At 49.2% G+C, this 13,379-nt stretch overlaps 1 protein-coding gene across 1 annotated transcript in view; it reads left to right on the top strand.

The window, feature by feature from the left end:
• The window catches only part of LOC142906508 (connector enhancer of kinase suppressor of ras 2-like), a 74,852-nt gene extending 61,532 nt beyond the window's left edge, over positions 1-13,320 (top strand). Inside the window, exons 11-14 of the mRNA XM_076054456.1 lie at positions 352-561; positions 6,786-6,880; positions 10,095-10,143; positions 12,925-13,320. Of these exons, the coding sequence (XP_075910571.1) occupies positions 352-561; positions 6,786-6,880; positions 10,095-10,143; positions 12,925-13,038 (468 nt within the window). The 3' untranslated portion in view covers positions 13,039-13,320. The remainder of the gene's footprint in view (positions 1-351; positions 562-6,785; positions 6,881-10,094; positions 10,144-12,924) is intronic.
• The last annotated feature ends 59 nt before the right edge of the window (positions 13,321-13,379 follow it).

Raw genomic sequence — 13,379 nt, 5'->3', positions numbered from 1 at the left:
AGGTGAATTCCCCCTCTCGCCAACCAGCATGTTCACCCGCACGTACACCGCCTCTACAGCTAAGTCGGCCAATCAAATGCTAATTTTTTTATGCTAATTCCTTTGTCAAGGCACCTTAATTACTCGCGCGCAGCTTAAAGGCCCGCGGTCTGAGCGTGGCTGTGTCTCACTCCAGCGCTGTCCTCTGGACAGCCTGGTCCTCTTGTGTTGTGGCCGAAACGTCGTGAGAATTTTTGTTGTTTTATGTTTTTTTTTTCACCCACGTGGTGACTTTACCGGATAGAACCAGAGAGTGTGGACCCCCTTCCCCAACACATCCCGCCCCTTCTCCCCACGGGGTTCCCTCCCCAGGTCGCCTGGCAACAGAGCGAGCTCGTACGATTGCTACGCGATCCGCCCACGTTGTCATCGTCATCGTCATCGTCGTCATCGTCGTCATCGTCATCGCCGCCGGGCGAGGTGACGCTGACGCTCAAGAAGAGGGGCCCACGCCGGAGGGCCTCGCCTGACGGGCCGTGGGCGGGGCTCGGGACTGGCGGCGGACGGGGAAACGGCGGCACGGTGACGCGTGGGGAAGGGGAGGGGCTAGCTGACTCAATCACTCTCTCGCTCGCTCTCTCTCGCTCGCTCGCTCTTAGTCTCTCTTAGTCTCTCTTAGTCTCTCTTAGTCTAACTTAGCTCACTCTTAGTCTCTCTTAGTCTCTCACTCTCTTAGTCTCTCTTAGTCTCTCTTAGCTCACTCTTAGTCTCTCTTAGTCTCTCTTAGCTCACTCTTAGTCTCTCTTAGCTCTCACTCTCTTAGTCTCTCTTAGCTCACTCTTAGTCTCTCTTAGCTTGCTCGCTCGCTCACTCACTAACTCACTCGCTCACTCGCTCGCTCACTCACTCACACTCACTCTCTCTCTCGCTCTCTTAGTCTCTCTTAGTCTCTCACTCTCTTAGTCTCTCTTAGTCTCTCTTATCTCACTCTTAGTCTCTCTTAACTCGCTCACTCGCTCACTCTCGCTCACTCACTCACTCACTCGCTCGCTCTGAGTCTCTCTTAGTCTCTCTTAGCTCATTCTTAGTCTCTCTTAGCTCACTCTCAGTCTCTCTTAGCTCACTCTTAGTCTCTCTTAGTCTCTCTTAGCTCACTCTTAGTCTCTCTTAGTCTCTCTTAGCTCTCACTCTCTTAGTCTCTCTTAGCTCACTCTTAGTCTCTCTTAGCTCGCTCGCTCGCTCACTCACTCACTCGCTCACTCGCTCGCTCACTCACTCACACTCACTCTCTCTCTCTCGCTCTCTTAGTCTTTCTTAGTCTCTCATTCTCTTAGTCTCTCTTAGTCTCTCTTATCTCACTCTTAGTCTCTCTTAGCTCACTCTTAGTCTCTCTTAGCTCACTCTTAGTCTCTCTTAGTCTCTCTTAGTCTCTCTTAGCTCACTCTTAGTCTCTCTTAGTCTCTTAGTCTCTCTTATCTCTCTCTTAGTCTCTCTCTTAGTCTCTCTTAGTCTCTCTTAGCTCACTCTTAGTCTCTCTTAGTCTCTCTTAGCTCGCTCACTCGCTCACTCGCTCTCTCACTCTCTCGCTCTCTCTTAGTCTCTCTTAGCTCACTCTTAGTCTCTCTTAGTCTCTCTTATCACTCTCTTAGTCTCTGTTATCTTTCTCTTAGTCTCTCTTAGTCTCTCTTAGCTCACTCTTAGTCTCTCTTAGTCTCTCTTATCACTCTCTTAGTCTCTCTTATCTTTCTCTTAGTCTCTCTTAGTCTCTCTTAGCTCACTCTTAGTCTCTCTTAGTCTCTCTTATCACTCTCTTAGTCTCTCTTAGTCTCTCTTAGCTCACTCTCTTAGTCTCTCTTATCTCTCTTAGTCTCTCTTAGTCTCTCTTAGCTCACTCTTAGTCTCTCTTAGTCTCTCTTAGTCTCTCTTAGCTCACTCTTAGTCTCTCTTAGTCTCTCTTAGCTCACTCTTAGTCTCTCTCTTAGCTCACTCTTAGTCTCTCTTAGCTCACTCTTAGTCTCTCTTAGCTCACTCTTAGTCTCTCTCTTAGCTCACTCTTAGTCTCTCTTAGCTCACTCTTAGTCTCTCTTAGCTCACTCTTAGTCTCTCTTAGTCTCTCTCTTAGTCTCTCTTAGCTCACTCTTAGTCTCTCTTAGCTCACTCGTAGTCTCTCTTAGTCTCTCTCTTAGTATCTCTTAGTCTCTCTTAGCTCACTCTTAGTCTCTCTTAGTCTCTCTTAGCTCACTCTTAGTCTCTCTTAGTCTCTCTCTTAGTCTCTCTTAGTCTCTCTTAGCTCACTCTTAGTCTCTCTTAGCTCACTCTTAGTCTCTCTTAGTCTCTCTCTTAGTCTCTCTTAGTCTCTCTTAGCTCACTCTCTTAGTTTCTCTTATCTCTCTCTTAGTCTCTCTTATCTTTCTCTTAGTCTCTCTTAGTCTCTCTTAGCTCACTCTTAGTCTCTCTTAGTCTCTCTTATCACTCTCTTAGTCTCTCTTATCTCTCTCTTAGTTTCTCTTAGCTCACTCTTAGTCTCTCTTAGTCTCTCTTATCACTCTCTTAGTCTCTCTTATCTCTCTCTTAGTCTCTCTTAGTCTCTCTTAGCTCACTCTTAGTCTCTCTTAGTCTCTCTTATCACGCTCTTAGTCTCTCTTATCTCTCTCTTAGTCTCTCTTAGCTCACTCTTAGTCTCTCTTAGTCTCTCTTATCACTCTCTTAGTCTCTCTTAGTCTCTCTTAGCTCACTCTCTTAGTCTCTCTTATCTCTCTTAGTCTCTCTTAGTCTCTCTTAGCTCACTCTTAGTCTCTCTTAGTCTCTCTTAGTCTCTGTTAGCTCACTCTTAGTCTCTCTTAGTCTCTCTTAGCTCACTCTTAGTCTCTCTCTTAGCTCACTCTTAGTCTCTCTTAGCTCACTCTTAGTCTCTCTTAGTCTCTCTTAGTCTCTCTTAGCTCACTCTTAGTCTCTCTTAGCTCACTCGTAGTCTCTCTTAGTCTCTCTCTTAGTATCTCTTAGTCTCTCTTAGCTCACTCTTAGTCTCTCTTAGTCTCTCTTAGCTCACTCTTAGTCTCTCTTAGTCTCTCTCTTAGTCTCTCTTAGTCTCTCTTAGCTCACTCTTAGTCTCTCTTAGCTCACTCTTAGTCTCTCTTAGTCTCTCTCTTAGTCTCTCTTAGTCTCTCTTAGCTCACTCTCTTAGTTTCTCTTATCTCTCTCTTAGTCTCTCTTATCTTTCTCTTAGTCTCTCTTAGTCTCTCTTAGCTCACTCTTAGTCTCTCTTAGTCTCTCTTAGTCTCTCTTAGCTCACTCTTAGTCTCTCTTAGTCTCTCTTAGCTCACTTTTAGTCTCTCTCTTAGCTCACTCTTAGTCTCTCTTAGCTCACTCTTAGTCTCTCTTAGTCTCTCTCTTAGTCTCTCTTAGTCTCTGTTAGCTCACTCTTAGTCTCTCTTAGCTCACTCGTAGTCTCTCTTAGTATCTCTTAGTCTCTCTTAGCTCACTCTTAGTCTCTCTTAGTCTCTCTTAGCTCACTCTTAGTCTCTCTTAGTCTCTCTCTTAGTCTCTCTTAGTCTCTCTTAGCTCACTCTCTTAGTTTCTCTTATCTCTCTCTTAGTCTCTCTTATCTTTCTCTTAGTCTCTCTTAGTCTCTCTTAGCTCACTCTTAGTCTCTCTTAGTCTCTCTTATCATGCTCTTAGTCTCTCTTATCTCTCTCTTAGTTTCTCTTAGCTCACTCTTAGTCTCTCTTAGTCTCTCTTATCACTCTCTTAGTCTCTCTTATCTCTCTCTTAGTCTCTCTTAGTCTCTCTTAGCTCACTCTTAGTCTCTCTTAGTCTCTCTTATCACGCTCTTAGTCTCTCTTATCTCTCTCTTAGTCTCTCTTAGTCTCTCTTAGCTCACTCTTAGTCTCTCTTAGCTCACTCTTAGTCTCTCTTAGCTCACTCTTAGTCTCTCTTAATCTCTCTCTTAGTCTCTCTTAGTCTCTCTTAGCTCACTCTCTTAGTCTCTCTTAGCTCACTCTTAGTCTCTCTTAGCTCACTCTTAGTCTCTCTCTTAGCTCACTCTTAGTCTCTCTTAGCTCACTCTTAGTCTCTCTTAGCTCACTCTTAGTCTCTCTTAGCTCACTCTTAGTCTCTCTTAGCTCACTCTTAGTCTCTCTTAGCTCACTCACTCACTCACTCTCTCTCTCACTTACTCACTCACTCACTCACTCTCTCTCTCACTTACTCACTCACTCTCTCGCTCTCTCTCTCTCACTCTCTCACTCACTCACTCACTCTTAGTCTCTTATCTCTCTCTTAGTCTCTCTTAACTCGCTCACTCGCTCACTCACTCTCTCGCTCACTCACTCACTCTCACGCACTCACTCACTCTCTCTCTCACTCACTCACTCTCACTCACTCTCTCACTCACTCACTCACTCTCACTCACTCACTCACTCTCACTCACTCACTCTCACTCACTCTCTCTCTCTCACTCACTCACTCACTCTCACTCAATCACTCACTCACTCTCACTCACTCACTCTCTCTCTCTCTCTCTCACTCACTCACTCACTCTCATTCACTCTGACTCACTCACTCTCACTCACTCTCACTCACTCACTCACTCTCACTCACTCACTCACTCTCTCACTCACTCACTCACTCTCACTCACTCACTCTCACTCACTTACTCTCTATCTCTCTCACTCACTCACTCTCACTCACTCACTCACACCCTCGCTCAATAACTCACTCACTCTCTCTCTGACTCACTCACTCACTCACACTCTCACTCACTCACTCACTCTCTCACTCACTCGCTCACTCTCTCACTCAATAACTCACTCACTCTCTCTCTCTCACTCATTCACTCTCTTGCTCACTCACTCTCACTCTCTCTCTCTCACTTTCTCACTCACTCACTCACTCTCACTCACTCACTCTCACTCACTCACCCTCGCTCACTCTCACTCACTGACTCTCGCTCACTCACTCACTCTCTCACTCACTCACTCTCTCACTCACTCACTCACCCTCTCACTCATTCACTCTTTCTCTCTGTGTGGTGAGTCTGTGGGTCTCTGTGTGATGAGTCTGTGGATCTCTGTGTGGGATGAGTCTGTGGGTCTCTGTGTGGTGAGTCTATGGGTGTCTCTGTGTGGTGAGTCTATGGGTCTCTGTGTGGTGAGTCTGTGGGTCTCTGTGTGGTGAGTCTCTGGGTGTCTCTGTGTGATGAGTCTGTGGGTGTCTGTGTGGTGAGTCTGTGGGTCTCTGTGTGGTGAGTCTGTGGGTGTCTGTGTTGTGAGTCTGTGGGTCTCTGTGTGGTGAGTCTGTGGGTCTCTGTGTGAGTCTGTGGGTCTCTGTGTGGTGAGTCTGTAGGTCTCTGTGTGGTGAGTCTGTGGGTCTCTGTGTGGTGAGTCTGTGGGTCTCTGTGTGTGGTGAGTCTGTGGGTCTCTGTGTGGTGAGTCTGTGGGTCTCTGTGTGGTGAGTCTATGGGTCTCTGTGTGGTGAGTCTGTGGGTCTCTGTGTGATGAATATGTGGGTCTCTGTGTGGTGAGTCTGTGGGTCTCTGTGTGGTGAGTCTGTGGATATCTCTGTGTGGTGAGTCTGTGAGTCTCTCTGTGGTGAGTCTATGGGTCTCTGTGTGGTGAGTCTGTGGGTCACTCTGTGGTGAGTCTGTGGGTCTGTGTGGTGAGTCTGTGGGTCTCTGTGTGGTGAGTCTGTGGGTCTCTGTGTGGTGAGTCTGTGAGTCTCTATGAGTGAGTCTGTGGGTCTCTGTGTGGTGAGTCTATGGGTGTCTCTGTGTGGTGAGTCTGTGAGTCTCTGTGTGGTGAGTCTATGGGTCTCTGTGTGATGAGTCTGTGGGTCTCTCTGTGGTGAGTCTGTGGGTCTGTGTGGTGAGTCTGTGGGTCTCTGTGTGGTGAGTCTGTGGGTCTCTGTGTGGTGAGTCTGTGAGTCTCTATGAGTGAGTCTGTGGGTCTCTGTGTGGTGAGTCTATGGGTGTCTCTGTGTGGTGAGTCTGTGAGTCTCTGTGTGGTGAGTCTGTGAGTCTCTGTGTGGTGAGTCTATTGGTCTCTGTGTGATGAGTCTGTGGGTCTCTGTGTGATGAGTCTGTGGGTCTCTGTGTGATGAGTCTGTGGGTCTCTGTGTGGTGAGTCTGTGGGTCTCTGTGTGATGAGTCTATGGGTCTCTGTGTGGTGAGTCTATGGGTCTCTGTGTGGTGAGTCTGTGGGTCTCTGTGTGGTGAGTCAGTGGGTCTCTGTGTGGTGAGTCTGTGGGTCTCTGTGTGATGAGTCTGTGGGTGTCTGTGTGATGAGTCTGTGGGTCTCTGTGTGGTGAGTCTGTGGGTCTCTGTGTGATGAGTCTATGGGTCTCTGTGTGGTGAGTCTGTGGGTCTCTGTGTGGTGAGTCTGTGGGTGTCTCTGTGTGGTGAGTCTGTGTGTCTCTGTGTGATGAGTCTGTGGGTGTCTCTGTGTGGTGAGTCTGTGGGTCTCTATGAGTGAGTCTATGGGTCTCTGTGGTGAGTCTGTGGGTGTCTGTGTGATGAGTCTGTGGGTCTCTGTGTGGTGAGTCTGTGGGTCTCTGTGTGGTGAGTCTGTGGGTCTCTGTGTGGTGAGTCTGTGGGTCTCTGTGTGGTGAGTCTGTGGGTCTCTGTGTGGTGAGTCTGTGGGTCTCTGTGTGGTGAGTCTGTGGGTCTCTGTGTGGTGAGTCTGTGGGTCTCTGTGTGATGAGTCTGTGGGTGTCTCTGTGTGGTGAGTCTGTGGGTCTCTGTGTGGTGAGTCTGTGTGGTGAGTCTGTGGGTCTCTGTGGTGAGTCTGTGGGTCTCTGGTTTCGCCATGCAGGACCTCATCAGCGCTCCATCTCCGCGGGCAGCTCACCCCTCCGGCACTCCGCTGCACCACCGTCCCTCCGCTCCGGCGCGGGGCACTGATCCTCTGTGAGTGCCCTCCACCACCCAGCGGGCACCACCATCTCCCGTGCTCAACTAAAGACAAAGATCATCCGTCTAGCCTCTAGCAGACTGTAGGGGCAAGTGCTGTTAGTAGCGAGTAGCAGCAGCTATGAACACACAAAGACAAAGATCCCCCGTGTAGCCTCTAGCAGACTGTAGGGGCAAGTGCTGTTAGTAGCAAGCAGCAGCAGCTACCTATGAACACACAAAGACAAAGATCCCCCGTGTAGCCTTAACAGACTGTAGGGGCAAGTGCTGTTAGTAGCCAGTAGCAGCAGCTACCTATGGCCTTGGTACACGAGGGGGTGTCCAGCAGCACCACGCCCAGCCGTCTTTGTCTCTCCCAGTGCTAGCGATGTTTACTACACCACTACACCGCTACACCACTACACCGCTACTATTACACCACTACTGCTACACCACTACTACTACACCACTACACCACTACTACTACACCACTACACCACTACTACTACACCACTACTACTACACCACTACACCACTACTACTACACCACTACTACTACACCACTACTACTACACCACTACTACTACACTACTACTACTACACCACTACTACTACACCACTACTACACCACAACTACTACCACTACACCACTACTACTACACCACTACTACTACACCACAACTACTACCACTACACCACTACTACTACTACACTACTACTACACCGCTACTACTACACCACTACTGCTACACTACTACTACTACACCACTACCACTACTACACTACTACTACTACACCACTACTACTACTACACCACTACACTACTACACCACTACACTCCTACACTACTACTATTACACCACTACACTACTACATTACTACTACTACACCACTACTACTACACCACTACACTACTACACCACTACATTATTATTACTACACCACTACTACTACTACACTACTACACCACTACTACTACTACACCACTACTACTACACCACTACTACTACACTACTACTACTACACCACAACTACTACCACTACACCACTACTACTACACCACTACTACTACTACACAACTACTACACCACTACTACTACTACACTACTACACCACTACTACTACACCACTACTACTACTACACTACTACTACACTACTACTACACTACTACACCACTACTACTACACCACTACTACTACACCACTACTACTACACTGCTACACCACTACTACTACACCACTACTACTACTACACAACTACTACCACTACACCACTACTACTACACTACTACTACACCACTACTACTACTACACAACTACTACCACTACACCACTACTACTACACCACTACTACTACTACACAACTACTACCACTACACCACTACTACTACACTACTACTACACCACTACTACTACTACACCACTACTACTACACCACTACTACTACTACACTACTACACCACTACTACACAACTACTACCACTACACCACTACTACTACACTACTACTATACCACTACACTACTACTACACCACTACTACTACACTACTACTACACCACTACTACTACACCACTACACTACTACTACACTACTACTACACCACTACTACTACACCACTACTACTACACTACTACTACACTACTACACCACTACTACTACACCACTACTACTACACTACTACTACACCACTACTACTACACTACTACTACACTACTACTACACTACTACACCACTACACCACTACTACTACTACACCACTACTACCACAAAACAACTACTACACTACTACTGCTACACCACTACTACTACACTACTACACCACTACTACTACACCACTACTACTACACTACTACTACTCCACTACTACTACACCACTACACTACTACTACATTACTACTACTACACCACTACTACTACACTACTACTACACTACTACACCACTACCACTACACCACTACTACTATTACACTACTACACCACTACTACTACTACACCACTACACTACTACTACTACACTACACCACTACACTGCTACATCACTACTACTACACTACTACTACACTGCTACACCACTACTACTACACCACTACTACTACACTACTACTACACCACTACACTACTACTACACTGCTACACCACTACTACTACACTACTACTACTACACCACTACCACTACACCACTACTACTATTACACTACTACACCACTACTACTACACCACTACACTACTACTACTGCACTACTACACCACTACTACTACTACACTACTACTACACTACTACTACACCACTACTACTACACTACTACTACTACACTACTACTACTACACTACTACTACACCACTACTACTACACTACTACTACACTACTACTACACCACTACTACTGCTACACTACTACTACACTACTACTACACAACTACAGGAGGTCGTGGGTTCCACCACCATCATCATCACGGTGGCTAGGAGATGTTGACTACCTCGCCTGGTGTACAGGAGGTCGTGGGTTCCACCACCACCACCACCATCATCATCACGGTGGCTAGGAGATGTTAAACTACCTCGCCTGGTGTACAGGAGGTCGTGGGTTCCACCACCATCATCACGGTGGCTAGGAGATGTTGACTACCTCGTCAGGTGTACAGGAGGTCGTGGGTTCGATCACGACCCTGACGATGCCTGCTGCTGCTGCTGTAGATTTGGAGTCTGCGTCTCTCTCTCTCATCATCACGCCCACTCTGAACTCCTCCCACTCTGAACTCCTCCCACTCTAAACTCCTCCCACTCTGAACTCCTCCCACTCTGAACTCCTCCCACTCTGAACTCCTCCCACTCTGAACTCCTCTCACTCTGAACTCCTCCCACTCTGAACCCCTCCCATCTCATGTCGAGATCTCTACTCCCCCCTCCCTCTCTCTACACTAGCCCAAGTCTCCAATAGGCCACGTGGCTTCTGTGTGGCCACGCCCACTCTGAACCCCTCCCATCCCGAGATCTCGACCTCTCTACACCAGCCCAAGCCCTCAGTAGACCACGTGGCTTCTGTTTGGCCACGCCCACTCTGAACCCCTCCCATTCCTCTGAACCCCTCCCACTCCTCTGAACCCCTTCCACTCCTCTGAACCCCTCCCACTCCTCTGAACCCCTCCCACTCTGAACTCCTCCCACTCTGAACTCCTCCCACTCTGAACCCCTCACATCAGCCTGATGAGTGGAGCGTGATTTGTGTTGCAGACGAAGCAATAAGGTGACATTGAAGCCTCAGCCAAGTCCACCACAGCCGGTAATCATCGGGCTGGAGACTCACCACACAGAGACCCATAGACTCACCACACAGAGACCCATAGACTCACCACACAGACACCCACAGACTCACCACACAGAGACCCATAGACTCACCACACAGAGACCCATAGACTCACCACACAGAGACCCACAGACTCATCACACAGAGACCCACAGACTCACCACACAGAGACCCACAGACTCACCACACAGAGACCCATAGACTCACCACACAGAGACCCACAGACTCACCACACAGAGACCCGTAGAATCACCACACAGAGACCCACAGACTCACCACACAGAGACCCATAGACTCACCACACAGAGGCCCATAGACTCACCACACAGAGACCCATAGACTCACCACACAGAGACCCACAGACTCATCACACAGAGACCCACAGACTCACCACACAGAGACCCACAGACTCACCACACAGAGACCCATAGAATCACCACACAGAGATCCACAGACTCACCACACAGACACCCACAGACTCACCACACAGAGACCCACAGACTCACCACACAGTGACCCACAGACTCACCATTCATCACACAGAGACCCACAGACTCACCACACAGAGACCCACAGACTCACCACACAGAGACCCACAGACTCACCACACAGAGACCCACAGACTCATCACACAGAGACCCACAGACTCACCACACAGAGACCCATAGACTCACTACACAGAGACCCACAGACTCACGACACAGAGACCCACAGTCTCACCACACAGAGACCCATAGACTCACCACACAGAGACCCACAGACTCATCACACAGAGACCCACAGACTCACCACACAGAGACCCATAGACTCACCACACAGAGACCCACAGACTCACCACACAGAGACCCGTAGAATCACCACACAGAGACCCACAGACTCACCACACAGAGACCCATAGACTCACCACACAGAGGCCCATAGAATCACCACACAGAGACCCACAGACTCATCACACAGAGACCCACAGACTCACCACACAGAGACCCACAGACTCACCACACAGAGACCCATAGAATCACCACACAGAGATCCACAGACTCACCACACAGACACCCACAGACTCACCACACAGAGACCCACAGACTCACCACACAGTGACCCACAGACTCACCATTCATCACACAGAGACCCACAGACTCACCACACAGAGACCCACAGACTCACCACACAGAGACCCATAGACTCACTACACAGAGACCCACAGACTCACGACACAGAGACCCACAGTCTCACCACACAGAGACCCATAGACTCACCATTCACAACACAGAGACCCATAGACTCACCACACAGAGACCCACAGACTCACCACACAGAGACCCACAGACTCACCACACAGAGACCCACAGACTCACCACACAGAGACCCACAGACTCACCACACAGAGACCCACAGACTCATCACACAGAGACCCACAGACTCACCACACAGAGACCCATAGACTCACTACACAGAGACCCACAGACTCACGACACAGAGACCCACAGTCTCACCACACAGAGACCCATAGACTCACCATTCACAACACAGAGACCCATAGACTCACCACACAGAGACCCACAGACTCACCACACAGAGACCCACAGACTCACCACACAGAGACCCACAGACTCACCACACAGAGACCCACAGACTCACCACACAGAGACCCACAGACTCACCACACAGAGACCCATAGACTCACCACACAGAGACCCACAGACTCACCACACAGAGACCCACAGACTCACCACACAGAGACCCACAGACTCACCACACAGAGACCCACAGACTCACCACACAGAGACCCATAGACTCACCACACAGAGACCCACAGACTCACCACACAGACACCCACAGACTCATCACACAGAGACCCACAGACTCACCACACAGAGACCCACAGACTCACCACACAGAGACCCATAGAATCACCACACAGAGATCCACAGACTCACCACACAGACACCCACAGACTCACCACACAGAGACCCACAGACTCACCACACAGTGACCCACAGACTCACCATTCATCACACAGAGACCCACAGACTCACCACACAGAGACCCACAGACTCACCACACAGAGACCCATAGACTCACTACACAGAGCCCCACAGACTCACGACACAGAGACCCACAGTCTCACCACACAGAGACCCATAGACTCACCATTCACAACACAGAGACCCATAGACTCACCACACAGAGACCCACAGACTCACCACACAGAGACCCACAGACTCACCACACAGAGACCCACAGACTCACCACACAGAGACCCACAGACTCACCACACAGAGACCCACAGACTCATCACACAGAGACCCACAGACTCACCACACAGAGACCCATAGACTCACTACACAGAGACCCACAGACTCACGACACAGAGACCCACAGTCTCACCACACAGAGACCCATAGACTCACCATTCACAACACAGAGACCCATAGACTCACCACACAGAGACCCACAGACTCACCACACAGAGACCCACAGACTCACCACACAGAGACCCACAGACTCACCACACAGAGACCCACAGACTCACCACACAGAGACCCACAGACTCACCACACAGAGACCCATAGACTCACCACACAGAGACCCACAGACTCACCACACAGAGACCCACAGACTCACCACACAGAGACCCATAGACTCACCACACAGAGACCCACAGACTCACCACACAGAGACCCACAGACTCACCATTCACCACACAGAGACCCATAGACTCTCTATGTCTGTGTGTGTCTCTGTCTCTCACGCCAGAGTCCGGGGCTTGGTGAGTTTGCGATCGCCCCACGTTGGACGGTGACCCACATCTCACAGGGAGTGGCCTCGACAATAACCCCTGGGCCAGTGCTGCTGATGAGACACTGCTGATGAGACACTGCTGATGAGACACTGCTGATGAGACACTGCTGATGAGACACTGCTGATGAGACACTGCTGATGAGACACTGCTGATGAGACACTGCTGATGAGACACTGCTGATGAGACACTGCTGATGAGACACTGCTGATGAGACACTGCTGATGAGACACTGCTGATGAGACACTGCTGATGAGACACTGCTGATGTCAAAACCCGTTGTGACGTGTGGAGTGGTCAGGGCTGTCTGTGTGTGTTGTGTGTGTGGTGTGTGTGTGTGTTGTGTGTGTTGTGTGTGTTGTGTCTGTGTGTGTGTTGTGTGTGTGTTGTGTGTGTGGTGTGTTGTGTGTGT

This window comes from Petromyzon marinus, chromosome 66 (assembly GCF_048934315.1).
Source record: "Petromyzon marinus isolate PM22_M1 ecotype Great Lakes invasive population chromosome 66, UKy_Petmar_22M1.pri1.0, whole genome shotgun sequence".
Classification (NCBI taxonomy): Eukaryota; Metazoa; Chordata; class Hyperoartia; order Petromyzontiformes; family Petromyzontidae; genus Petromyzon; species Petromyzon marinus.
This window is presented reverse-complemented; position numbering and strand designations above follow the sequence as displayed.